The 25,734-nt window shown below is 38.9% G+C and overlaps 4 protein-coding genes and 1 pseudogene across 6 annotated transcripts; all 5 read left to right on the top strand.

Annotated features, from left to right (window-relative positions):
• Positions 1–1,507: 1,507 nt before the first annotated feature.
• Positions 1,508–4,208, top strand: LOC125207718 (protein GET1-like). Its single transcript, XM_048107184.2, has 7 exons — positions 1,508–1,666; positions 1,807–1,886; positions 2,400–2,470; positions 3,340–3,410; positions 3,488–3,569; positions 3,656–3,705; positions 3,977–4,208. Exons 1-7 carry the CDS (start codon positions 1,556–1,558, stop codon positions 4,046–4,048), a joined length of 537 nt encoding a protein of 178 aa, XP_047963141.1. The 5' UTR covers positions 1,508–1,555; the 3' UTR covers positions 4,049–4,208.
• Positions 4,209–4,878: 670 nt separating this feature from the next.
• On the top strand, positions 4,879–8,067 carry LOC125204125 (uncharacterized). Its single transcript, XM_048102688.2, has 2 exons — positions 4,879–6,881; positions 7,624–8,067. The coding sequence occupies exon 1, from the start codon at positions 4,953–4,955 to the stop codon at positions 6,861–6,863; it is 1,911 nt and encodes a 636-aa protein (XP_047958645.1). The 5' UTR covers positions 4,879–4,952; the 3' UTR covers positions 6,864–6,881; positions 7,624–8,067.
• A 2,367-nt stretch (positions 8,068–10,434) lies between these two features.
• On the top strand, positions 10,435–13,067 carry LOC125204126 (uncharacterized). 2 transcript variants are annotated; one of them, XR_007173495.2, is made up of 6 exons: positions 10,435–10,982; positions 11,188–11,313; positions 11,492–11,643; positions 11,712–11,823; positions 12,102–12,433; positions 12,942–13,067. XR_007173495.2 is itself a non-coding variant. In XM_048102689.2 (5 exons), exons 1-5 carry the CDS (start codon positions 10,497–10,499, stop codon positions 12,342–12,344), a joined length of 1,119 nt encoding a protein of 372 aa, XP_047958646.1. In that variant the 5' UTR covers positions 10,435–10,496; the 3' UTR covers positions 12,345–12,608. The 2 variants fall into 2 exon arrangements, 1 of the variants encoding a protein (XP_047958646.1); XM_048102689.2 differs by lacking the exon at positions 12,942–13,067 and having other exon boundaries at positions 12,102–12,608.
• On the top strand, positions 13,030–15,851 carry LOC125204127 (uncharacterized). Its single transcript, XM_048102690.2, has 4 exons — positions 13,030–13,162; positions 15,189–15,292; positions 15,368–15,515; positions 15,612–15,851. The coding sequence occupies exons 1-4, from the start codon at positions 13,144–13,146 to the stop codon at positions 15,647–15,649; spliced, it is 309 nt and encodes a 102-aa protein (XP_047958647.1). The 5' UTR covers positions 13,030–13,143; the 3' UTR covers positions 15,650–15,851.
• A 3,012-nt stretch (positions 15,852–18,863) lies between these two features.
• Positions 18,864–25,614, top strand: LOC125208233 (flavonol synthase/flavanone 3-hydroxylase-like; annotated as a pseudogene). Its single transcript, XR_016132959.1, has 4 exons — positions 18,864–18,988; positions 21,050–21,399; positions 22,634–22,966; positions 25,200–25,614. The product of XR_016132959.1 is annotated as a flavonol synthase/flavanone 3-hydroxylase-like (transcript).
• The last annotated feature ends 120 nt before the right edge of the window (positions 25,615–25,734 follow it).

The raw sequence follows: 25,734 nt of genomic DNA on the forward strand, positions 1-25,734 counted from the left end.
AATTTTTTTTAATGCAATTAATGAATTTTCCCGTATATGTCTCGTACATTTAATTCCGCAATTTAATCGTAAATTTAATTCCGTAAATGTAGTTGTTTTTGAATTATTTTTATTGCTGCTGGCCTATGGCTGGCCTAAATCTGATGTGGCAGGTGGATTTTTAGTGCTGGTGACGTGGCAGGGAGAGAGAGTGGCTGGCCGATTTCTATTGTGGATGCTCTTAGAGCATCTCCAATGGTACATAGGCAAGCAATAGGCCAGCAATAGGCTAGCCATTCTTTCCCCTGCCACGTCAGCAGCACTAAAAAATCTACCTGCCACATCAGATTTAGGCCAGCCATAGGCTAGCCGCAATAAAAATAATTCAAAATATACTACATTTACGGAATTAAAATCACGATTAAATTACCGAATTAAATTTACGAGACATATACGGGAAAATTCATTAATTTTATTTTTTAAAAAAAGTACATTAACTAAAAATCCAAAAAATTACATAATAAAAAAAATCCAGGCTTCCACACACGAGCCACCGCCCCACTCTACTCCTCACTAATTTATTAAAAAAATACATTAAAAATTGTTAGTATGCCTTGAATCCGTTATAGTTTGCCGCTAGCCGAACGAGGGTCTCCTTGTACAGAAATTTAGAGATAGAGAAAATCGCGTTTATATTGTTTTTCAAAAATTAAAAAAAAAAGAATTAAAAAAATTTTTAAAAAAAAGAATTAAAAAGAATTAAAAAATAGCGCTGGCCGATCGCTGGCCGATCGGGCCGCCACAATGGCGGCCAGCGCATCGGCCAGCCACACGCGATCGGCTAGCCCACGCCGATTTTTTCGCCGAAATTCGGCTAGCCTACCATTGGAGATTCTCTTATAATGTGTTTTGAATAAACCATATGGATTTGTCAAAAATAACAATACCATTCCTATCTTGAAATACTTCCACTATCCCATTCTAAGTGGGACATTAGTAATTTTAGGGATAGGGTTTGAGATTTCTAATTTTTATTTCTATATATATTTTTAGACAATTTTCGTCATTTGTAAAGTCCGTTACACAATAATTTACATTAAACATTAATAAATTTCAAAAAAAATTAATAGAAAAGTGTTTACAAAATAAATTCATTAAGGGCTTGCCCCTAGTTACCTCCATTTGGGTCCGCCCATGAATAATTCGGCACGAGATTTTATGTATTATTGTTTATGAGTAAAGTGGAGAAAATAAAGTAAGAGACGGAGAATAATAGAGAAAATGATATTTATATATTTAGAATTGTTTTATTTAGAATGAGATATTTCAAAAAGGAAAATGTATTTAAGTGAGGCGGAATAAGTATTTTTTTGGGGGTCTCATAACTTTTAAAAGTTACCCGGAAAATTTTAGCATACATGAAATTTGAACATCCTTTTTTTTATTTTATGAAATAAAGTAATGTTGGATCAACTTGACCTGCCCACGACGTCGTTTAAGCCAATGAACAGTATAACTGTTTCGCACAAATTTGAAGGAAAAAAAGAGGCAACACAAAGCCAGATAAATCGAAGAAATGGAAAACATTCAAACGGAGCAGAGGAAATCGTTTGCAGCTCCAGTGATTTTCATCCTTGTATTTGCTTTCCACTTCGTATCTAAGTATATCGATTCCCAAAAAAACAAGGTTTTCTTCTTCTTTTCCTATTTCGGCGGAGTTAATTGATTTCGCTTTTCCGATTTTGGGAGCTTATCTAATTAATTCATGGCATTTCGAGAAAATACATATGATTTTGATATGTTAACATATATTTTTGGGTCACACAGAAAGGATCCGGCGAAAATTTGGACGGTAAATTGCGACGCGAAATCAAGCAGCTTTTGAAAGAGGCCAGTACATTGTCGCAGTAAGTACGATTCTGCATATATATGTATTTCTATGGTAAAATTATGAGCTTGCGTTGGTTGTGATTTTGATAAATAATGCCCGATTTCATGCATGATTTCATCTTCTTTTATTAATGCAAGTTTATTATAATTGGCTGGGGGATCAATTCTCTTAAGTTATTGAAATTCACTTATTTTCCAGAGAAGCCATATATTATTTGGATTGATGATATATATGATCATTAGATTAGTACTATTACTTAGTAAAGTACACATTCTCTTCATGTACTCACAATACTTTGAATTATATGAAATGAAGATAGGAATATAATTGGATTCAGACCATCATAGTGCTTATTCATTTTGGAAAGCATCGTATGATTACGATATCCATTTGTGGAACTGGTTAATCAATCAGTTGAGCCTCCAGAAATTTATAGATTACATTGAAAATTAGTGCTGCTTTCATTTGAAGTTCTCTTGTAATCTTGTTATTGGGTATGGATACTCATTTTGCCAGTCATTTTTTTCAGGCCTTCAACGTTCGCGCAAGCTGCAAAACTAAGAAGAACAGCAGCTGCAAAGGAGAAGGAACTTGCAAGATGTAGGATATAATTTATTTCCCAGTTCTCTTTTTTAGAAAATGATTTTCCTTAAAGTTCAGCATTGGTTATCTCATTTGCAGTTTTTGTATAATTAAATGCCATGTGAATCATAATATCTTACATGTTTCAGACTGAGAAATGCATGTAATAAGTTAATAACATGCATCCATAAGAAGCTTGTTTATCGGGATCCTTTGCATTCTCAAAATTACTCAATCACTGATTTATTTGCTTGCTTCTAATATTTCCATAATTTTGACTTCAGCAGTTGTTACTTTTTGTCTTAATTCAAGCACTATAATGATTTGAAATTTCACTGAACTTAAGGAATGTGAACTAGTTCATTTGATCCATGCTAGTTCTTATTGGATAAAAATAAACAAATTCATCATCTTCACGGCCTTCATTGACATGGTTCCACCTGTAATCTGTTGTTGGTTGGTGGTAGGCGATCTGAATCAAATTATCATCTCTCGACATCTTTTCACTATGTGTACCTTATAGACTGTTTTGCAAGAAAGTCTGAGCACCATTTCGTCATTCTGCTGTTTGCCTTATGTCAAGTCTATCCAATTCTTATGTTTAAACTTTAAATGGATAATCCTGATATGTCAAGCGCCGTCTCTGGCCTAGATGCAGCTCTCTTGACCCTCCATTGCACATATGTTTAAGGCACATTCTTCTTTTATTTGTTTCATTCTTATTTATATATTTATTGCTGGCCATATTTACATGTCATTCTCAGCTTCTCTGTTTTCATTTTTTTCTTAAAAATCTTTTGACTCCTTTAATGCTTCATTAATTGCATTGATGTATTGCATGTCAGAAAATTCAAGTTCATAAGTTTTTGTTGTACCATCCTATCCAGATCTAGAGATGAAAGAGAAGGATATGAAGTTGTCAGTTAGTGCATATGGAAAACACTTGATGATATCAAAGGTCATTACTTAACTCTTAAATGCTGCTCACAGGATCAACCTTTCAAAATACTTAGACTGTTGGAGTTTACTGTGCAGGTATTTACGTATTTTGTGCTGATTTTATGGTTCTGGAAGATACCCGTGGCCACAATATCCGATCAACTCGTGCACCCTTTTGGTAGTGCTTCTCTCCCATCTTGTCTTTCCTTTGTTGTCTGAGTTTCAATTCCTTGATTCTTGACTTATTGGAGCTTGAGTTTACAGGAAGGTTGCTTTCTTGGAGAGCAGGAAGTTCTTTGAAGGACAGTGTTGTGGTACTGAAACCCCTTCCACCCTCTTTACGCCCTGCACTGATTTTGATGCTATAACTACTTTTCAAAGTGCATGGAAAATCTTACTCCATTGAATTTAAAGAATAGTAACTTGCTTTCCAAAAAAAAGTGTTAGTAGTTGGTTCTCTCTTGCGATCGTTTAAGACTACGCCAATAGGAGAAGCCAGCCAGAATATATTTTCACTGCTTCGTGGAAGCGGTGATCTTTTTTATAAGAACGAGGCTTCTGACGTTCCGTTTTATGCATCTACAGATTGGAATCATACCATGGTTGATAGTATCCACCAGAGTGAGCAAGTTTGTTTGCAGGAAGGTATTCGACTAAGATTTGAACTTTGAAGGATGTTTTGAGTAAAATGATCATCAACAGCAGAAGGAGACTACTTAGATTAGCCTGTCATTATACTTTTCTCTTTTCTTTTACCATTATTTAGATCAAATGTTTCATATTATAACAAGTGATCAATCAGTTCAAGTTCTGTCCAGTTTTGGTGTACAATCTTTATTTATTCTTGTACTTTTCAAATAGGATCCAAAGTGTTGATTGTACAAAACCAGCAATATTTTGTGCATCTGATATATAAAACCAGTTGCTTGGCTTCAACGGAAACATTACATGATACGCTAATCAATTGTTTGTGTACAATGTGTTGATATATTCTCATGGGAGTTGTCTCAAATCAAAAATACGTAGTAAGAAGAGATTAATTGACATATCCAGTTAGTCACTCATAAAATGACTATATTGATTTTTAGAGAGTCTCATTAAGATTTTGTTGATCTCTCCTTTACATATCAAGTATGCTTCAACGAATAGAATCACAATTCTTTAACTTTAACATAGTATTAAAGCAAGCCTATATTCATGGTGAATATGCCGTCAGAGATGGGACATGAAATAATAACAACATATGAAGATGACATGTGGGTCAGTGGGTGCATACTGCGATATTCACATGTGAGTTCTTTCCCGTCGAAAATACGAAGTATATATACATCAATTTAAATACTACAGTGCTACCAACTTGCAAAATCTTAGGCAAGTAGAGTGACATGGGCTTTTCATATGATGAAAAGCCCACTTTATATTTGGGCTTTATGCTACTCTCCTACAACCCAAGATTTCAAAATCATGCTCCAGAATTTGTACACTAAAACCCTAAACCTAGAAAAACCCCTAATTTGAATTCAAAAACCTGGACTTTGCTGACAGTCTCAATCCTCCGGCAATGGATCGTTTACAGCTCTTCGCCGGCGACGGAGATTCTTCAGACGAAGACATTTCCAAAATCGAAATCGACCAGGAATTCGCCAAACGATACGAGCACAACAAGAAGCGAGAGGAACTTCACAGGTACGAAGCCCTCAAGAAGCAGGGCAAAGTTGAATCGTCGGATTCCGAGGAATCCTCGTCGGAGGAGGAGTTCACGAAACCGAGTAAGAAGACCGACGCCAAATTTTTCGATGCGTTGATTAAGGTGAAGAATCAAGACCCGATTTTGAGGGAGCCTGATGCGAAATTGTTCGATTCTGACTCCGACGACAGCGATCAAGACGAGGATTCTTCTAATAAGAAGAAGGAGAAGAAGGGGAAGCCGATGTATTTGAAAGATGTTGTTTCGAAGCAATTGATTGAGGCTGGTCCAGAGCTGAGTGATGAAGAGGAGGAAAATGGGGATGATGATGATAAGGTGAAGAGTTATTCGCAAGAGCAGGAGGAGAGGAGGAAGCAGATAGTGCAATCTCTGGATGAGGGGGAAACTGATGGTGATGATGATGATGGGGATTTTTTGAGAGTGAAGAGTAGCGGGAAGGACGAGGAGGATGAGGAGGAGGATGATGTGCTTGGGGAGAAGATGGATAAGTATTTTGGGGAGGATACGAAGTTGGATGAAGAAATGATGTTTTTGAAGGAATATTTTTGGAAAAGGTTGTATGATGAGGAAAGTAATGCCCGGGGCGATGTGGAGGTGGACATTTCGGAGGACGAGGATGAGGTGGAAAAGCAAGAGGATTACGAGAGGGAGTTTAACTTTAGGTTTGAGGAGAATGCTGGCGACAGGGTGATGGGGCATTCGAGGAGAGTGGAAGGGTCTGTGAGGAAGAAGGACAATGCAAGGAAGTCGCAGAGGGAGAGGAAGGAGGAGAGGATGGCGCAGGCAGAGTTTGAGAGGAAGGAGGAGTTGAAGAGGTTGAAGAACTTGAAGAAGAAAGAGATAAATGAGAAGTTGGAGAAGATTAGGGAGGTAGCTGGGATTGGGAAGGCGGAAGGGGTATTTTTAGATAAGGATGATTTGGAGGATGAATTTGACCCCGTGGCTCATGATAGGAAGATGAAGGAAGCGTTCGGTGAGGAGTATTATGGTGCTGAGGATGTGGATCCGCAGTTTGGGAGTGATGGCGATGAAGACGAGGAGGGTCTTGAGAAGCCGGATTTTGACAAGGAAGATGAGTTGCTTGGACTTGATAAGGGTTGGGACGAGGTGGATGAGGCCGGTGCAGGGTTCAAGTCAGTAAGAGAACGGATAATGAAAGATAGGTTGGCCAAAGGGGAGGAAGATGTGGTGGATGAAGATGGAGGCGATGAGCGAAAGGAGAGGGGGAGTAAGAGGAAAAGAAAGCACAAACCGAGTGAAGTAGAGAAGGCAGTTATAGAGGAGCTCTTGGATGAGTACTATAAGTTGGATTATGAGGACACCATAGGAGATTTGAAAACAAGATTCAAATACAGACCAGTAAAGGCTAAGAGATTTGGATTGACCTCAGAAGAGATTCTGGCGCTGGACGACAAGGAACTGAATCAGTATGTCTCTTTGAAGAAGATAGCTCCGTATAGGGAGAAGGAATGGAAGGTGCCTAGAATCAAGACTATCCAGCTAAAGGAAAGTAAATATCGAAAGGGAAGTAGTTCTCGGGTTGTTGATGAGGATAGGAAGGGGAGGCACCACGAGGGTAAGGGAAAAGAGGTGGAGGATAAGGCGGTGGGAAGTGAAAAATCACAACCTGTGGAGTCGAATGGGGACGAGGCAACTATTTCCAGAAAGAGGAAGAGAAAACAGCAACAGGCTGAACTCAAAATTTCTCAGTCCAGGCTTATGGCATATGGGAAAATTCCCTCCAAATCTAAGAGCAAGAATTGAAGTTTATTTCTGTAGCAGGTAATGTATTTCTGCAAGCACACACATATATAGTCCTTTTGTTGATGTGCACAATTAATGTTTTTTTTTTGTTTTGCTGTTGCTGCTCGTTGTTTGGCCATTTATGACTAGTCTAGTTGTTTTAACATAGCAAAAACTTAGTAACTGGGTATAACATTATTAGATTACTTTGTGAAGACTGCCTTTTTATTGAAAGAACTATTATGCCTGAAGTGTAATCCAAAATTTGAAATTCCTTTTTAATGGAATATGGTTCTTGTACTCAATTTAGAGTCTTTTCAAGGAATCCACGTCTTTATAGCGTTTCTCAAACTCTTCGAATTAAGGATTTTGGTCTGCGATCGTGTAGTTTGATTTCTAAATCTTGATGTTTATTATTTCTATTGTCAGTTTGTCTCATGTTTTCTCTGTCTTTAGGCCTTCTTCAGATCATTTTAGGCTTGAACATTACATTTACCCTTTTTCAAGTCTTTGTTCCTTTTCTTCCTGTTATACTTTTTCTTCATAAAATCTTGCTTAGTTAATCAAATGGAGAAGTTTCATATACTGCCTATGACTACACCCGAGGTATATGATGTATAGTAGTGCACTTGAACATCTACGTGCCAGAAGTTTTATTGTTGCATATGAATGCCGCTGTATCCTTAATTTCATTATGCTTTTCTCTATTTGCTTATAGCGTTTCAATCGTTGTAAAACAGCCGTTAATCTAGTTTGATGTCTTTGGTTTTTTGTATTTCAGATACAAAATTTAGTTGAGATGAGATAGCATACATACCCTATTCTCAGCCCTCCCAGCATTGGAATGAAAAGATCGCCATCGCTCATCAACGATGCTCGATTCTGTAGTTTCAGCCACAGATGCTCCCGTGTATTTTAAAGACCGCCATTGCCACCGTTACCCTATGGGGATTTTGTTGAAAGTTAAGGTACAAAGTAGACGCTTTCAGATTCATCTTTCCAAGAGAACATGGATGATGATTTTGTAAACTGAAATGCAGAGAGACTGTAGATTAGAAGCCATTAAACTTATTTTTGTGAACTAGTTGTATTCCTATTCTAACTGAGTGGGATGAGATTTTTGCACTTCAAAGAGTTTTGCTTGTATTTTGGCAGAAAAAACTTGAAATTTCTTTTATCAAACATGTAACTTATTGTTGAATATGAGTTGATACATTTTAGAGTACATCGGTTATGATGATATTGTAGAATTTATTTGATAATGAATGTGGCATTAGATCTTGGCCATCTATATTCAGATATCATAACTACAGAATGTGTTGAAAGATAAATCAAAATTGGAGCATAAATACATGATAAGAATAAGAGTAAATTAGTACTTCCTCCGTTTTTTTAAAATAACAACTATTTTCATTTTGTGCCGTTCTCCAAAAATAGACATTTTGAAAAAAAATTATTTTAGGGCATGAATTCCACAATCCACTGCATTATTTTCACTACCTTTTTTCTATTCATCGATAAACAATGTGTCTATTTTTCTGAATACGGAGTATTAAGTTATTTATCATTTCTTCTAAGAGCATCCGCAACGCGGGCTCGGTCTCGTCTCGACGAGACGAGCCAGCATCGAGTCAGCGTTGCGAGGCTCGTCTCGTCTCGACGAGACGAGACATCTCGTCGCGCGACGCGACCCGGCGAGACCGGCCTCGAGCTGGCGAGACGACGCGCGCGCCCACGTGGCGCGCGCTGGAGCATTGCGTGACGCCCACTCGCCAGCCCGCAAGTGGGCGTCGTAATTATGACGTAATAAATTTTTTTTTTTTTTATAAATTCGAAAAATTCGAATTTAATAAAAAAAATTGGGAACAAAACGGTCGAATTTTCAATTTTTTTTTTATTCTTCTATAAATATACTCCATACTCCATTCACCATTTTACACACAAACACTACTCTCATTCCTCATTCCTCTTCCATTTTACACACAAACACTACTCTCAAATTGTTGAAAAAATGTCCGGCGATGGAAACTCCAGCGGCGGCGGCTCCGGTAGGCGGCGCTCCGTCGAGTTCGACTTGAACTCGTTCGACGATTGGGTGAGCATGTACACTGTTTGGGTACTCCCGGTTCGTCGCCGGGCACCCAAGGCTCGACCACCCCGCCGACGTACCAAACACCACATTTTTATGTGGATGCATACTATCGTCCCTCCCCCCCAGAGGTACGGGCAATCGCCGGGATTATCCCAAATTCCGGAGAATTTTTTGGCGCCCGAACGCAGTTTGCCCGACTGGCCAATTGGTGGAGGCTCCGGCTCCGGCTCCGGCTCTGGCAGGATCAGCCTCAGTCTCAGCGTCAATGCCGAGGAGGAAGAGGAGGCAGCGGATGCAGAGGCTGTGGGAGACGGCAGTCGTCATGCATACAGCCAAGCCGAGACGTTGGCTCTGTACGACGCTTGGATCAGCGTCTCGTACGATCCTGTCGTCGGGAATCAACAAACCCACAAGTGTTTTTGGCTAAAAGTCACCGAAGTTTACAATGCACGTAGGCGGACGAATACCGTTCCCCGCAACGTGAAGATGCTCCGCAGTCATTGGGAGCGAAGCGACAGATATGTCAAAATTTTTTGCGCAATATACAGGGGAGAAGAGGTGAATTATCAAAGCGGAGCCAGTGGAGCCGACATTCTGAGAGCGGCGTTGCGGGTCTTCAAAGACGACTTCGGCAAAGATTTCAAGCTTGTCGATGTTTGGTCGCAAGTCCACCACCTTGAAAGGTGGGCTGGCGGTGTCGAGTCGGGCTCGAAACGCACGAAGCGCACGACGCGTGGCCATTACTCGTCTAGTGATGGCGGCGAAGGCAACACCTCACGTAAGGGCACACCAACCGATGATGTAGGGGGGTCTTCTTCCGGTGCACGACGTCGGCCGCAAGGGACCAAGGCGGCGAAGGCGGCTAGAGCCAGGGGGAGAGCGAGAGCGAGAGGGATGGGCCGCGGCGGACCAAGCCAGGCGGGCGAGGGCTCGGGCTCCGGCACGGGCACGTGCTCACACACCCTAATGTCCATGTACCTAGTCGCCACGATGGCGGACCTCTCAAAAATGAATCCTGGCCAAGTTGCAGCCCATATGGCCGGAATTGAGTATATGAGAGCTCAACTTGGTATAGCTGCACCGCCGACTTCGGGGGATGATGATTCGCCGGCGGAGTAGTTTTTATAGTTTCATTTAGAGTATTTTAATTATGTATTTTTTTTTATTTTTTAGGATTTTAAATTATGTACTTTTCTTATTTTTTAGAATTTTAAATTATGTATTTTTTTCTATTTTTTAGGCTTTTAAGTTGTAATATTTATTTTATTTTAATGAAGTGTGTTTTTATTAATTGAATTTGTTGGAATTAAAAAAAAATGAAATTGAATGAATAGTTAAGAGATGGTTAAGAGATGGAGGGTTGCAGGTGCTGTCTCTCAGTTAAGAGACGAGCTGAAAAGTATAGTGGGGCCCATGAATAGTGAAGAGATGAGACGGTAAAAGACGGATAAGAGATATCGTTGCGGATGGCCTAAAAAGTACTCCATTTTTTATTCTAATATATTTATTGATTATCATCAATATTATTAGTATGGTGATATTTTCTACTCGCATCAGCATCCATGATCCATGTCCGACCAAACCACTTTTCCGATCCTACATTCTTCTCCGCCGCCGCAGCTCCGCCATTTCCAACAATCTCCGGCAAAGGCACTCAATCGATATCATTCACATCAACAACAAACCATAAATTACCCCTAAACACCAAATACCAATTGAGCTCCTCCTTACAACGCCATTATTCCCTCAATCGCAGCTCAACCATTTCCCAGTATTTGTTCCTCTCCGCATTTTCCGTCGCTCTCTTGATTCTCCGCCTTACTTCCTCCGTAATCCTTCCAGATTTCTCTCACCGTTGGCGCCAGCTGATTGCCTTTTCTTCCCTGGCCGAGGCCGAGCTCATCGACGCCCCCGATTACCTCTTCGATGCCGCCGTCGCCTATGAAGACCGCCGCTTCTTTAGCCACTTCGGCGTCGACGCGATCGGCGTGGCTCGCGCCGTCCTCTCGCTGTCTGCGCGTGGCGGCGGCAGCACGATTACGCAGCAGGTATAGTTTTGAAAGTGATTGGGGATTACATTTTCTGCTTGCAGTTGCATACCAAGTGTTTGTGTTTTTTCCTGAGTGAATCAATTCGTGGTTTTCTCCTTTAAAAAAAAAAAAAAAATCTTTGCTGTTTGTTAATAGCTACTAATTAGTTTAAGAAAAGTATCTAGTGCTGGGATTTTTCAGTTTTTCCTAATTGTGTTTGCAGCTTGTCAAAAACACTCTTTTGAAGAACGAGCGCACATTTTTGAGGAAATTTGTGGAAATGGTGCTGGCGGTAGCACTCGAGAGGAGAATTTCGAAATTGAGAATCTTGAGTGCTTACTTGTGTAAGGTAAAGCTCAACTCTTTTCTTGTTTTGTATTGTCATTGTAGATTTTTTCTCGTTTTCACTTTGTGATATTCACATTCATGAAGCTATGATAACCACTTGTTCCTCACTTCAAGTCTTTGAGTGTTGATATTTGCTTGTCTTTCATTAGATATAACTAATACTTATAAGGAATACTCAGATATACTGGGGACATGGCATTTATGGAATAAATTCTGCATCGAAGTTTTATTTTGGAAAACATCCGTCTCTTCTTACTTTGGGTGAATGCGCCCTGCTCGTGGGGATGATCCCTGCACCAGAGGTCCGATCACCATTCCGGGATTACAGCAGGTCGGTATTTCTTCATGCGGGTTTATTGTCCTACATGTATCCCATCTGAAAAATAATCCTATTTGTAGAGGAAAGACCTTCCAAACTAGAGTCTTGAAGAGGATGGTTGACGGCCGCTTCCTCAATCTTGAGGCTGCACTTTCTGCCATGAGAATATCAGATTCCTTGAAAGTTGTGAAGGTAACCGAATTGCTTGTTTGATCCTTCATAAGCTTAGTTACAGATTAGATAGAAACCTCAGTAGGGAAAGTCTAATGCTGCAAATCTTCATAACTTTTTCATGTGATATAAGAAGGTAAATTTAATCGAAGGATTCAATCATCAATCACTTATATAAATGGAGGTTTCATAATTTAGTGGTCTCTTATAAACCTATACATGTGTTTTTGACAAAAAAAGAAAGTAATAAAACCTGAACACTTTAGCTCTTCTGACTAGTGTTTGTAAGTTCAATATAGGCACCCGAAACTCTGATAAAGTTGGGTTTGAAGGACTCATGGGAGTGGGAAACAGAGAGCTCTGTATGGGAAGTGAGGGAAGAGATGGAGAAATGGGCAATGAGTTTCACAGCTAAAGAATTTGAGAGAACTTCAGACCCAACGACGAAGCAAATTCCTTCCAAGAAAGATGGCTCACGGCTTCTTCTCTCGGTTTTACATCATCCTGTATTGCTGCTGAAGCTTTGCTTCTCGAGATATTGATATTCATTCGTGGTTTCCATTGGCCGCACGAGCGACTGCTGCGTGCATTGTGTGTAGAAAGATATGAATGATGATTTCTCTCAACTTGGGTAAGTTTTGGGGTTCTTACACTGTTGCAAACTGATGATGATACTCTGTATTTTTGGCTAGAAATCTAAGATAACCATTTGTTATATTGTTTCCCTCTATCTTATGTTTATGATACTCTCTCTATCTTATCATACTCTGTATTTTTGGCTAGAAATCTAAGATAACCATTTGTTATACTGTTTCTCTCTATCTTATGTTGATTCCCTCTTTTTCGAATTTTATCTTTATTTTCACTTAATAAATTGATTTTATTTTCAAATTCAACCCAGATCACCATATACTAATTAAGCTGTCAATCAGAATATAATTTGAAAATTTCAACTGAGATATAATTATAACCGGAATTTACACCCCTACCAATAGAGAATTGCACAACGGAATCTTGACCCCTGTTTAATTAATTTTTTTTAATTCATTTATTGAGTTAATGCGAACACTGATGATTTAGATTAGTAATGAAAATGATGAAAAGACGTTTAATTTGATAAAATCCACTAAATCCACTAGGCAAAAGTCTGCTGATTTGGCGTGCTCTGATTGGATCCAACTAACGTTGCTTACGTGTCGAAACTGCAAATATCTCGTGGCGGTGTTGCGGTGATGTCGGTCACACTTGATTACTACCCCGACCTCTATATAAAGTTATGAATTTGTTTCACGCGTGCGAATAAACCAAGGAAGACTCCGGAGAATAGTTGAAGCTCCCACCATGGCATACGTCGAGAGAGGTGCATTTCTCCCTCTTTTTTTGATAAATCGTTGTTTTTCCTTCTGATCCTTCAGCTAATTTGATGTTTATTTACAATTTTCGTATTTCGCGATCCTTTTTTTCACGAATTTGGTGCAGAATGATTGATTATTTGTTGTTAATCAGAGTGATAGTTTATGTCCATCTTATATAATTTGTGATGAGAAATCTCTTTTGTGATGATTTGTTATCGTCTTAAATGATCGATCGCTCGATAATTCGGAACATCCCTGTAATTGCTGCTTCATTGGTTGAAATTTGGGATAAGCTTTATCATTACGGCAATTTTATTTCGGTGTCGGTCGAGGACTTTAATTTATCCGCTAATCTATTCGACATTGAAAGTCTGATTATTGCGCTTCAGAGATGACGAAATGCCTTTTTTTTATTCATTCGTGGATAATTTTGTATTGCAAAATTTTGGATTTGAATAGCAAGTTTTGTTTCATATTTTGAAGTTTCTGGTTGTGTGTGACTCTCATCAAAGAGCCAGCTAACCGACAGTCAAATTGTCATGGATTTACAATTTGAGTCAAGGGTATATTTTTTGCTTAAAAAATTAGAAGAATAATACACACGTAGGATATCTGAGTGGAAAACCAAAATTTGCCCCCTGTGTTGTCTTAGGTGGGGGATAACCACATAGAAGAACATACCTTCAACCGTTATTTACACATTTGAAAGCTCTTGAGTAAGTCATTCCTCCCTGAGCCGCCTTAGAATATGTTGTTGGGTCTAACTTTGCAAGATCCATGGCCTTTTGTATGATATTAAAATAAGTTAGAATTCTAAGTGGAAATACTGAATTTTTGGCCTCTGTGTTTTTGAGATGGGTTAGCACATCGAAGAACAGAACTTTTACTGTTATTTATTTGTTATTGATATATATCAGGGCACTTATCACTCACTGAGCCCCTTAGATATTTTTGTAAGAGTGTATTGTTAACGATTCTGTATTGGGAAGTAGCTCTTATTTTATAATTGTGGGAGAGAACTTTGACTTCATATGTTAAATTAAAATCACATCATTTATAACTGTAGGAAGCAAATATTATGTAAGAATACTTAATTAGATATATGACACATACTTTTTTTGGATGTTAATCCATTTTGGACAAGAAGATGTAAAATTGAAATCCTCAAACAAATGCAGCTATTATTTGTGAGTTCATACATGTATTTTCCACTTTCCAGAAAACCCTTAGGCCCTTCTTGGTAGAATGAAATGGAATGAGATTCCTACTTCCGTTCTATTAATTTGCTAGGTACGATGGAATGAAGGAGGGAATGGAATGAAAATGCAAAGAAATTACTCCCTCCGTCCCGCTTTAGGAGTCTCGGTTGAGTCGGACACATGTTTTAAGAAAAAGGTGTTTGAGTGTGTAATAAATAAATATTGTAGTAGATGTTGGGACCCACTTTTAATTGATTGTCCAATAAATAAGTGTTGTAGTGGATGATGAGACCCACTTTTAACACTTTTTTATTAGTTGTAGTGGATGTTGGGACCCACTTTTAACACTTTGTAGGTATTTTTTATTAATTTATCTCAACCGGGACTCCTAAAGCGGGACGTCCAAAATTGATCAACCGGGACTCCTAAAGCGGGACGGAGGGAGTATAATATTATTCTTATCTTCATTCCATTCCATCATACCAAGAAGAGCCTTGATTTCTTGCATTATGCTGTGTATCTTCACCTGTTTGCTTGATAAAAGTCTTTTGCCCTTATCAGAGACTTGCTGCTTCATTGATGTGATCTTTATTTGGTCTGTTTGTTATCTACCGAGACATGCGAATCCTATAGTTGTTGAATGAGTTGAGAGGTCCAACAAATGTTGCTTAGTTTAAACTGGTTGCTGATTTGGTTGAAGCTGAACCCTTGGTTTGAGAATAAACATGGGTTAAAACCATAGTATTTTTTGTAGATAAAGTAACATCTAGGTAGATGCATTGTTAGATAGTTGTATCTATCTGCACTTATTAGTAATTTTCCTGCCCTTCAGGTGTTATCAAAGATAAGAGATCAATATGGCGACTGAAAACAATCACAGACTTCTTCTGGGCCATTATCAACATGATTGGGGTCTTTTTTGCCACGATGTTTTCGGTAATCCTATTCTTCTGGCTAAACTTTAGCATTTCCACTGCAAATCATGCCCTCATTCTCCCCTACCTCGTGCAGATGGAGAAGTCTGAAGCCTACCGGAAAGGGTCCGGTGCCAGCAAGAAATGGGACGGTGGTGGTCCAGGAGGTCCGGGAAGTGGCCCATACGGTGGTGGTCCACGTGGGCCACCTCGTGGATTAGATAACGTTAGAGGAATAGATCACAGTAAGCCCCCCTCCCCCCCCATCTTGTACTAATCTTCCTGCGACGTTTTTATTGTTCCTTTCGTTATTGACTTGAAATATACAAATCCTGCTTCAGGTGCAGCTCCTGCCTGTGGCTCTTGCTGTGGAGGTTAATCGAAGCCGCTTATGAACCATAACAATGAACCGGGTGCAGTTCCATGATCAGAAAAATTGCTGTGTGACAGTTTCAGTTATCAAAAAAATTTGGGAGTTTCAGTTTCCAGTATATAGCTAATAGTTACTCAATTGACATGTACTTGTTATTTATCTGTTTTGTGTATTGAAACTTTCTTCTCAGTGTGTTGTTTGCTTTCAATCAACTGTTACTTTTACATTGACAGTTGGTGTGATTTGAGAATACTTATTCATCTCTGTAGTGCTTAAAACATTCATCAATAGCTTTTCCGGAAAAATCAACAACAAAATAAGCTGAAAGAAATACATTTCCAATAGTCAAAACTCTTGGCTAAAATGTGGAATGCAATTAATAACTAAATTTACTCTTTTATTTAACACCAAAATTAACAAATTAACACAATCTTTAAATAGTACAGTATGTGATATGTTTATGCATATGTGATATGACTAACACCTTAAGATACATTTGTAATCAGACGAATATCATTTGAAAGCTTTAAAACAGATATTATATATTCAGAAGTAGCTATTGGAATTCAATTTAAGAAGAGCTATTAAGAAGAATGGAGTAGTAACTTAGATGAAAATTCCTTAAATTAAACTTGTAAATTTTTTATTTTTTTTTGAAAACTAACCTTGTAAATTACCATAGATTGAAACTTTGAAAGCTTGTAAATTCATACTTTTCTAAGCACAATTTCACGAGACATGATAAATAAAATATGTAAAAGACATACATACAGAAATTATAGAGGGTGTATATATATCCCAAAGTAGTATATAATTCCTTCCACCAATTCTATAAGTAATATGCGATGGAGATGACGCAAAGTTGTTATTTCTGTTTTACTACCATGACAATGTAAGATCACTTTAGGCAATTCTTCCATCCTCAAACATAAAATATATATATATATATATATATATATATATATATATATATATATATATATCTCAAGGATTGTGATCAATTGAGATTATTTAGGCTAATTGAGAAATGAGATGCAATATTAGCCACTCATTTTTATTAAATGAGTGGTTCAGATTTTGCCACACAATAAATATTTTTAGATTAATTAATTATGGAAGGGCAGATTGGTAATTTCATATTACTATCCCCATCCGCCTCTCGTCTCCTCTGTAATTCCTTTTGCCGCCTCTATTCACTCTAGATTCACCCAATTTTTCTCCTCAAAGTAACCCAATCTTTCTCATCTCGCTTTTCAATTTTCAAATCCTGTTGTTTCATGCCATAATTGAACCTGTTTGCAGCAAATTCAAATCCAGTTGTTTCTCTTCAATGGCATTTGATAATTTGATGGCGATGGAGCAGCCATGGATGTTCCGCCCCCAATTCGGCGACGCTTGGATCGCCGACATCTTCGCCAAGGAAACCGATACCCTAACAAAGGCTCTGCAGAAATCGATCTCCACGACCTCGTCCGACGGCGACGCCTTCTCTGTCGAGATGGCCTTCGCCAAGCCCTCTCCGCTGACCCCCTCCGACGGCTCCGAGAACGACATTGCGGTGTCGAAGCAACCCTCTCCTGTTGCCACGAAGGAGAAACAACAGCCTTCCAATGTGTCTTCTTTCGAGAAGCAGCTGCAGGAAATGCAAAAACAGCTCGAGAAATTGAAGATCGAGAAGGAGCAGACCGATGAGATGTTGAAGGCCAAAGAGAATAGCTCGAGACTCTAGATCGGAGAAAGAGAAGCTCAAAATTGAGCTCAGGAAATTACAGAAGATCAAGGAGTTCAAACCTACAGTGGTTAGCCCTAATTCGATTAATTGCTTTCGCAATAGCTCAATTGCACAATTGCGTTTCATCTCACCTTGATTACCCCTATTTCAGTTGATTTTACAATTGCTTAATTGCATTTCATCTACCATGTTTTAATCCGAATTCATCTATTTGAGACATCCCCAAATTTAGTTGAATCACTAATACTTAGAGCTGCAATTCTTAATCTGCAACAGGAGTTGAGCTTCTTTTGATTCTTTGAGCTGAATTTGGTTTTGCAATTTTTGGATATCTATTTTCAATTTTCATCACTCTCTGTCTTTATTAACTAGTCATGGTTAGGTTGTCTAGAGAGAGAGAGAGAGAGAGAGAGAGAAAATTGGGGGAAATTCCAATTTTTACAAGTTCGTTGACATTAGTTATATAGGTCGTTGACATGAATTATATATTTCGTTGACATAATAACGTTTGTTGTTGACATAAATTATATGTAAATCGTTGTTGTTGACACAAATAATATGTCGTTGACATGAAAATATTTGTTGTTGACATTGATTATTTGTAAAATGTTGTTGTTTACATAATAGTTGACATAAATAAAGTTTGTTGTTGTCATCGTAGTTGACATAAATAACGTTTGTTGTTCACATCGTAGTTGACATAAATAACGTTTGCTGTTGACATCGTAGTTGACATAATGTCTCCGTAGTTGACATCGCGCGAGTTGTTGACATTTTAATACGAGTTGTTGACATTCGATATTCTCGGTATTGATATGTGAATAGTAAGTGTTATTTGTTAGTTGTTAACATTTTAATACGAGTTGTTGACATTCGATATTCTCGGTATTAATATGTGAATAGTAAGTGTTATTTGTTAGTTGTTGACATTTTAATACGAGTTGTTGACATTCGATATTCTCGGTATTAATATGTGAATAGTAAGTGTTATTTGTTAGTTGTTGACATTTTAATACGAGTTGTTGACATTCGATATTCTCGGTATTGATATGTGAATTGTAAGTGTTATTTGTTAGTTGTTGACATTTTAATACGAGTTGTTGACATTCGATATTCTCAGTATTGATACGTGAATTGTAAGTGTTATTTTTTAGTTGTTGACATTTTACAAGTGTTATTTTATTGAATGTTGAAGATTTGAAGATTTGAATGTTGAAGAGATTTGAAGATTTGAATGTTGAAGCTTTGAAGATTTGAATGTTGAAGAGATTTGAAGATTTTTGAATGTTGAAGATTTGAAGATTTGAAGCTAGAGTTTTAGAAAGGATTTTATAAAATGATTTCAAATACAATTTAATAAAAAGACAATTATACCCCCTTGTTGACATAATGTGATAGTTGTTGACATTAAGTTAATCTTGTGAATTAGTGGCTGAGATTGCATCTCATTTCTCAATTATGCCCAAAAATCTCATCCTAACAAGACCCTATATCTCAATCCAAAAGATTTACACATACAACAATTATAAAAAAAAAAATACAAAATGGAAAAATTGAGTAAAAATCAAGAACTGCCGCCAGAGTTCATCCGGCCAGAGGCAGAGCAGCCCGGCCTAAGTAGTGTAGTAGTAGTCTCTCTCTCTAAATTCTCTCCTCCTTCTCTCTAAAAACCGGATACACCAAAAACCTTGGAGGGGGCGGCGGTGGCAAGAAATCACCGAGCCGCCCCCAGCCAGCCGGTCACCTGAGGCAGGAAAGCTAAAGAGAGTGTACACTACTCCCTCCCAGCTCTCAAACCGACGGCTTACTCCTCCCGCGACGCAAGGCCGACCGAGGACTTCCACCGGCCAAGTAGATCTACTTCGCAAAGGTCAATCTTTGGCCGTCGAGTTGGAGAAGCATCTCCGTCCCCTTCTTTCTTCGTCCCTGGGACTGCTCGGCGGCTCCACTCAACCAAGCGTTGTCAGATCTCTGCCCAAGGAGGTGTCTCCTCCGACGTCCTTGCCGAGACTTGAAGAAGAGTATACCGCTATCTTTTGGAGGAGGAGCTCTTTCCTCTCCCGGATCGTAAACGCCCACTCTTAAGACCGTCGCGTTTCTGTGGTGGTGGCCAGGCGGAGGCCCCCCGACCTTGGAGTGGCACGTGTATAACCGGCCAGTTCGAGAATGGACAGTCGTAGGTTCTTGCGCCAGAGGGGCGGGTCTTGAACGCGACGCCGGCTGCGCGAGGGTCATGCGCCGAGAGGGGCGGGTCTTGAACTCGGCGCCGGCTTTACTTGAACTCCCCGGCGACCACACCCCTGCTTCTCCAACCGGACCCGAAACCGACCCCACTACTCACTCAAACGGACGGAGTCCGCCCCATCCCCGGAGGAGGCGACAAGGCGAAGGCCCCCCGTCGAACGAGCGCCATGTGCGAAGCCAACGGTCCTTGAGCTTGCGGCCGGAGCTCTCGGCCCGAAAGCTTTTGCATCCCCCGCTTCTTCCAACGGTCCCGACGCCGCCCTAGCTTCCCTGGGACATGGCCGGCTCTTTTGAGCCATCACCAAGAAAGGGAGAGTCAAATCCCTCCCAAAGACGCTCTACCGGTTGGTCTTTCGAGGTTCAAAGCCTACCGGCGAAGGATAGCCGTGACCGGAGGCCAACGCTAGGCGAGAGTCCTTACACTAACACGCGTTCCGGTCCTCCAACGATGGCCCTAAGCCGCCCAAGCCACCTTTGAACTCCAACCGTGATGAACGCCATTTTTGGGAGATGGTTAGGTTTCACCGGCCTTGTCCCGGGCTGTTGGCTCCCCATCGTGCGCCGTAGCCGTGACTTGGTCGGATTTGGCCGGCGGCTCCTAGTCGCTGGCCACCAAATGTGAGGAAGACCGAGCCAACCACCGTCCTCGGGCGCGGCAGCCTTCGGCAGGCTCGTCAGCCAAAGCTGCCGCTACACGACAAGGTCGGCAGCCTGGCACCAGCCTGCGCCTGATCCGCCTTGTCTCGACATGCTTTGTCTCGACTTGCCGGTCAATGCCAGCACGTGCCTCGGAAGGCACGAGAGTGCAGGATCGGCGTGGACCACACGTGCCCTAGTCCACGCGCCAACAAACTTGGGGCAGTGTGCGCACGCGCTTAGTCCTAGTCACGCGCGTGGCAGACCGCGTGGCTTTTCCATCCCGTACTGGCCTGCTTCGCCCGACCATGATGCGGAGATGGCTTGGTCAAGGCCGTAACAAACCAAGGGTCTTTCGACACCTTGAGTTCACCACCTACCCCCTCGGTGTATACACGTCATATGGACGGGGCCATGTGCTAGACGACACCCCTGCCCGAGGTCAACCAAGTACTTCCCTACACACACCGTGGCGATGTCAAGGCCCACTCGTGGGATTCCCCGTCAAGAGTTCCGACCGCAGCCAACCTTGCTTGGTCCTGCTCAAGGTTGATATTAGGGCATGATCCAACTCCGGTATGGAGTTTTTTGTAATAGTTAGACTAGATGTTAGGCTAGTCGACCATGGGCTTGTCCATGGCTTTCCCGCACCTAGATTCCTTGTATAGGGTTAGGTGTGTGCGGATCCAACCACGAGGCCACTGCCCTCGTGTGACTTCTTGTACCCCCATTTCCTTGCACTTTTAATTTTACCTATTGAAACACCAAAAAAAAAAAAAAAAGAGCAGCCCGGCCTAATGACGTTCGAGGGGGCAGAGGCAGAGGTCCCCGTGGTGGACTTCAGCGGCCCGGAAAGCCTAGTAATTAGAGGCGTGTCTGAGGCAAGCAGCAAATGGGGGCTTTTGCAGATTGTGAATCACAGCATTTCTAAGGAAGTGATTGAGAATCTGCAGAGGGTTGGGAGGCAGTTTTTCGAGCTACCGAATGAGGAGAAAATGGCATATGCGAAGGATCTGGAGAGCAAGAACATCGATGGGTATGGAAGTAGGCTTAGAAATGGTTGGGTTGATCATTTGTTCAACAAAGTAAGGCCTCCTAACGTCGTTGATTATCGATTTTGGCCCAAGAACCCTTCTGATTATAGGTATTTTTGTTTGATTTTAGTTTTGATTTTGCATGGAATTATGAATTTGTGTGTTTTTGAATATTGAGTATGTGTGTTGGTTGGTTCTTGGAATTGGGGATCGATAGGGTTAGATTTTACGGGGGCTAGGTGTGGTGAATTTTACGAGCGTTAGGTGTGGCTTGGTTTTAGTTTTATGTGGTTAACGTTGGATTTTACGAGTTCTAGGTTCGGTAGACTTTAGAGGGGGTCTCGTACAGGAGATAAGTACGGTGTCATTTTCGATATTCTTAGATATTACGGGTGCTAGAGGCTATAGATATTATAATTAAGTGCGGGAGATTGTAGATTTTATGGGGCTAGATGTACAATTTTATTCACTGAAGCACGTATAATATGTGATGGCGAGACTAGCGAAATCGTAGTAGTAAGGTTACATTCTAAAATTAATTAATAAATGAATTAGGTATTTAAATTGACCTCTTACTTTAAAATTTTGACGTGAAACAATATATTCAACAAATTCGACTATGTAGTAGTATGATACTCCCCCGTCCCGCTTTAGCAGTCCCATTGACTTTTCTGCACTCGTTTTGTAAAAATGATAATAAATAGTTAAAGCGGAGAAATAATAAAGTAAAAAAGAGAACAATGTAGATAAGACTCTTCTCTATATTATTCCCTTTTTTATTTTATTATTTCTCCACTTTAATTATTTATTATCATTTTTATAAAATGAGTGCAGAAAAGTCAATGGGACTGTTAAAATGAGACGGAGGGAGTATATAGTACTAGAAGAGGTTAGTTGGAAAATTAAGTCATAGCATCTATGGAGAAGGATAATTACGTGGAAGTATTTGAGCCGCAATGGAAATATTAATTTTATTATTTCTTTTTTATTTACTAAAATATTTTTGTATGGCTTTATTGGTTGGATATTGTAATCACTAGTTGCATGTGAAAATAATTTGGTTGAAAAAGGAACGCATAGATTGGTCCACACATGGAGGCAATTAATTAACCTATAACCCATATTTTAACAAATTAAATAATTGTTCGGCGTTGGTATTATTTCACTACAAGAGATATAGATGCATAGGCATGGAAAAGAAAAAAATTATATTTAACCAAGTATTAATGAAATTAAAGATTTGCACAAAACCTATAATTAGGGGTATAATTTTGGTTGGGTTGCATTGACATATCTATATTTCTTTATGATATGCATTTTAAATGATTATTATTGAAATGGTAGGCAGGTTACTGAAGAGTACGATAGAAATCTGAATGAAGTGGTAGAGAAGCTATTTCGATGCTTGTCGTTAGGGTTGGGGCTAAAGGCGGAGGAGTTGAAGAAGGCGGTGGGAGGCGAGGAGCTCATCTACAACTTGAAGATCAACTACTACCCGCCGTGCCCTCGGCAGGATTTGGTTCTTGGGGTGGGTGCCGGCACACACCGATCTCTCCACCCTAACGGTTTTAGTGCCAAATCAAATTCAAGGACTCCCAAGTTTTTAGAGATCAACATTGGTACGATGTTTCCTACATCCCTAATTCCTTGATCATCCACATTGGAGACCAAATTGAGGTACCTACTTAACTTTATTATTCTTCACTAATTAAATTGCTTTATTTTTTAAGAATTAACCAATAATATTTTATGCATAATGAAAATCAATCTTATTTCTAACAACGGGGGAGTACAAAAAGTAACTTGAGTGGTCGAGGTTTGTTCTCACTTTCTTTTTCGGTTACTATCATTTTAGTTATTTCGTTCATAATAATAAGCCTTTCCATTATACTACTAACTACCTTATATATTACCCTTTTTTATCACACAATTTACCACTTTCTCCAAAATTTATAGAAATCTACACCATATGGTCGAAACTATTTATTAGTGAATACAAACTTATAAGAAAAACCATATAAAACTTAAACCAAGATCTATGTGAACTTTGAAATAGTCTTTTTTGAAGAGTAGTAGGTAATGAATACTTATGATGCAGAGTAATAGTATTACTATTGACTTAATTCGTGAGTAGTTGGGCCCATACATATAAATTAAATGACCTCATATAGATTTGAAATTGTCGAGGATTGCATAAATTAAATGAATCATTGATACGTTTAGAAATATAACTATTAAATAAAATAATCCTACACAACTAATATGGACATATGTATACAGAAAAATAATGTTATCTTACACATTTACGTAATTAAACATTTTAATGTATAAAATACGCGTGGATTCCATAACCAATTATTTATCCTAAACCATATTAAGAAACGAATCATTTTATAAAATAGATCAAATCCAAAGAAAAACAATATTAATGCTGCTTATCACCTTCCTGAAATTTTTAAGTAAAAATTAAGTGGTTCGGAGATATGATTAGTTAGACACACCACGCGACAATAGGTACAGACCATTGACTTCTTATTCCTAATATTGTACGCTGTACAAACCTTATTTAACTCTAACCTTGATATATTAGCAGAATCATTTAAGTTATCAAATTGCATGTAGTATATGTAAAATATTTAAGCTTGGTTGTGCTACAAATCCGTTTTAAAATATAATCTAGGAATTGTGAATACATAATTTTTTTGCAAAACATGACTAATTTACCGTGAATATGATGAATTCAAAGAAAATAGGAGTAGTACTGTATAATTTTTACTCCAATAAAATTCGAACCTACCAAGAATTTATTGAGCAATCTGTAATTATTTTGCATGATCTAAGAATTGAAAATAATTTAGTACTATAGTATTTTGAAATGATTTTTTTTTCTCAATAAGTACAATAAATAATTTACAACGCACTAGTACTATGTATGGCTATATCTGTGATGATGCAAAAAGATTCACACCACAAAATCCACCTACTTATCCTTATACATCCAAGGAATCAACTTTACATCACATCCCTAGATATGTCAGGGTACAATTAAATTGAAAATTGAAATAACATTGCACCTACCAATATTTCAATGCACAATAAATCAAGAGCATTAATGAAGTACTACAAAACTATACTCCTTTAGTTAGTTAGACACATTTCCTTTTCCGTACTCATTTTGAAAAAATAATAATAAGTCATCTCTACATTAGTCTCTATCTTACTTTACCTTTTCTCCACTTTAACTATTTAGTATTCCCTTTATCTCTCATAATTTGTCACCATTTGATCCGGCACAGGTTTTAAAAAATGTAATAGAAAATGGGTTGAAAAAGTTGGTGCCACGTGGGTTCTACTTTTATATATTAATTTTATAATAAAATGTGAGTGAGAATGACTTAGTGGAATATGGGGTCCACTACCGAAAATGGTAAAAGTAAAAGGTGATAAATTTTTAGGGACGGACGAAAAAGGAAATATGTGACAAATTTTCAGGGACGGAGAGAGTATTATATTTATAAAACAAATGCAGAAAATGAAACGCCTCTATTAAGATGATGACCCACTTTCCTTTTTGGTTTGTCCCAATCAAGATGACTCATTACTTAAAATGGAAACACCTTTATCTCTACTTTATTCCATCTCTCCTACTTTACTCTCTCCTCTTACCACACAAAATATAACTGCATAAAATTTCGTGCCGTCCAAGGAAGGGGTCATCTTCCTTGGGACGGAGAGAGTACTTTATAGTACATAAAAGTAGGCCCACAAGTAGGCCCAGAATATATTTTTAGAGGCGAATTCATTATGTGAAAATGGTTGCATCCTAATGTGAATGAACGCGAAAGGAAAAATGGTTTTCTCCTATAGATTACATATTGATAAATAATGATCTATTTACATTTCTTTACAGATATTGAGCAATGGGAGGTACAAAGCAGTGCTTCACAGATCAGTAGTGAATAAGGACATAACAAGAATGTCATGGCCAGTTTTCATGGAGCCACCTCCACATCTTGAAATTGGCCCTCTTCCTTCACTTCTTAATCAAGAAAATCAGCCCAAATATAAGACCAAGAAGTTTAGTGATTATGCCTATCGCAAGCTCAACAATATTCCACAGTGAATGTTATGACCTTCTTTTACATTTCCTTTTTTATGAAGATATATATCCAACAACCACTCTACTAGATATAGATATTGGACTAATTGGAGATTAGACTCATTGTTGTAACGTTATGAACTTTGTAGTATGACTTACAATGGTATTGATTTGTATTGTTAACTTAAAACACAATAGAAACTAAACAAGGTTTTTTTTTTGTCTTGCGGAGTTGGATGTTGTTAATTTTCGTAGTCTGTTTGGTGGATAAGAAATAGTGTCACTTTTCAGAAAATGGAGCCAAATTTAGAAGTCGAAAAAGACTCATTTTGTAGACTTGAATAGT

Source organism: Salvia hispanica, chromosome 6, assembly GCF_029641045.1.
Source record: "Salvia hispanica isolate PSC_SH4W2 chromosome 6, Shi_PSC_v1, whole genome shotgun sequence".
NCBI lineage: Eukaryota > Viridiplantae > Streptophyta > Magnoliopsida > Lamiales > Lamiaceae > Salvia > Salvia hispanica.

What these genes read in the sequence shown, in the direction of transcription:
- LOC125207718 (XM_048107184.2), top strand. Translation starts at nt 1,556, where the DNA reads ATGGAAAACATTCAAACGGAGCAGAGGAAATCGTTTGCAGCTCCAGTG. An exon ending in AACACTTGATGATATCAAAG is followed by an intron (nt 3,411 to 3,487) that starts GTCATTACTTAA and finishes TTTACTGTGCAG; the next exon opens with GTATTTACGTATTTTGTGCT. An exon ending in TCAACTCGTGCACCCTTTTG is followed by an intron (nt 3,570 to 3,655) that starts GTAGTGCTTCTC and finishes TTGAGTTTACAG; the next exon opens with GAAGGTTGCTTTCTTGGAGA.
- LOC125204125 (XM_048102688.2), top strand. Translation starts at nt 4,953, where the DNA reads ATGGATCGTTTACAGCTCTTCGCCGGCGACGGAGATTCTTCAGACGAA.
- LOC125204126 (XM_048102689.2), top strand. Translation starts at nt 10,497, where the DNA reads ATGATCCATGTCCGACCAAACCACTTTTCCGATCCTACATTCTTCTCC. An exon ending in TGAGTGCTTACTTGTGTAAG is followed by an intron (nt 11,314 to 11,491) that starts GTAAAGCTCAAC and finishes AGGAATACTCAG; the next exon opens with ATATACTGGGGACATGGCAT. An exon ending in ATTCCTTGAAAGTTGTGAAG is followed by an intron (nt 11,824 to 12,101) that starts GTAACCGAATTG and finishes AGTTCAATATAG; the next exon opens with GCACCCGAAACTCTGATAAA.
- LOC125204127 (XM_048102690.2), top strand. An exon ending in TTTTTGCCACGATGTTTTCG is followed by an intron (nt 15,293 to 15,367) that starts GTAATCCTATTC and finishes TACCTCGTGCAG; the next exon opens with ATGGAGAAGTCTGAAGCCTA. An exon ending in CGTTAGAGGAATAGATCACA is followed by an intron (nt 15,516 to 15,611) that starts GTAAGCCCCCCT and finishes ATCCTGCTTCAG; the next exon opens with GTGCAGCTCCTGCCTGTGGC.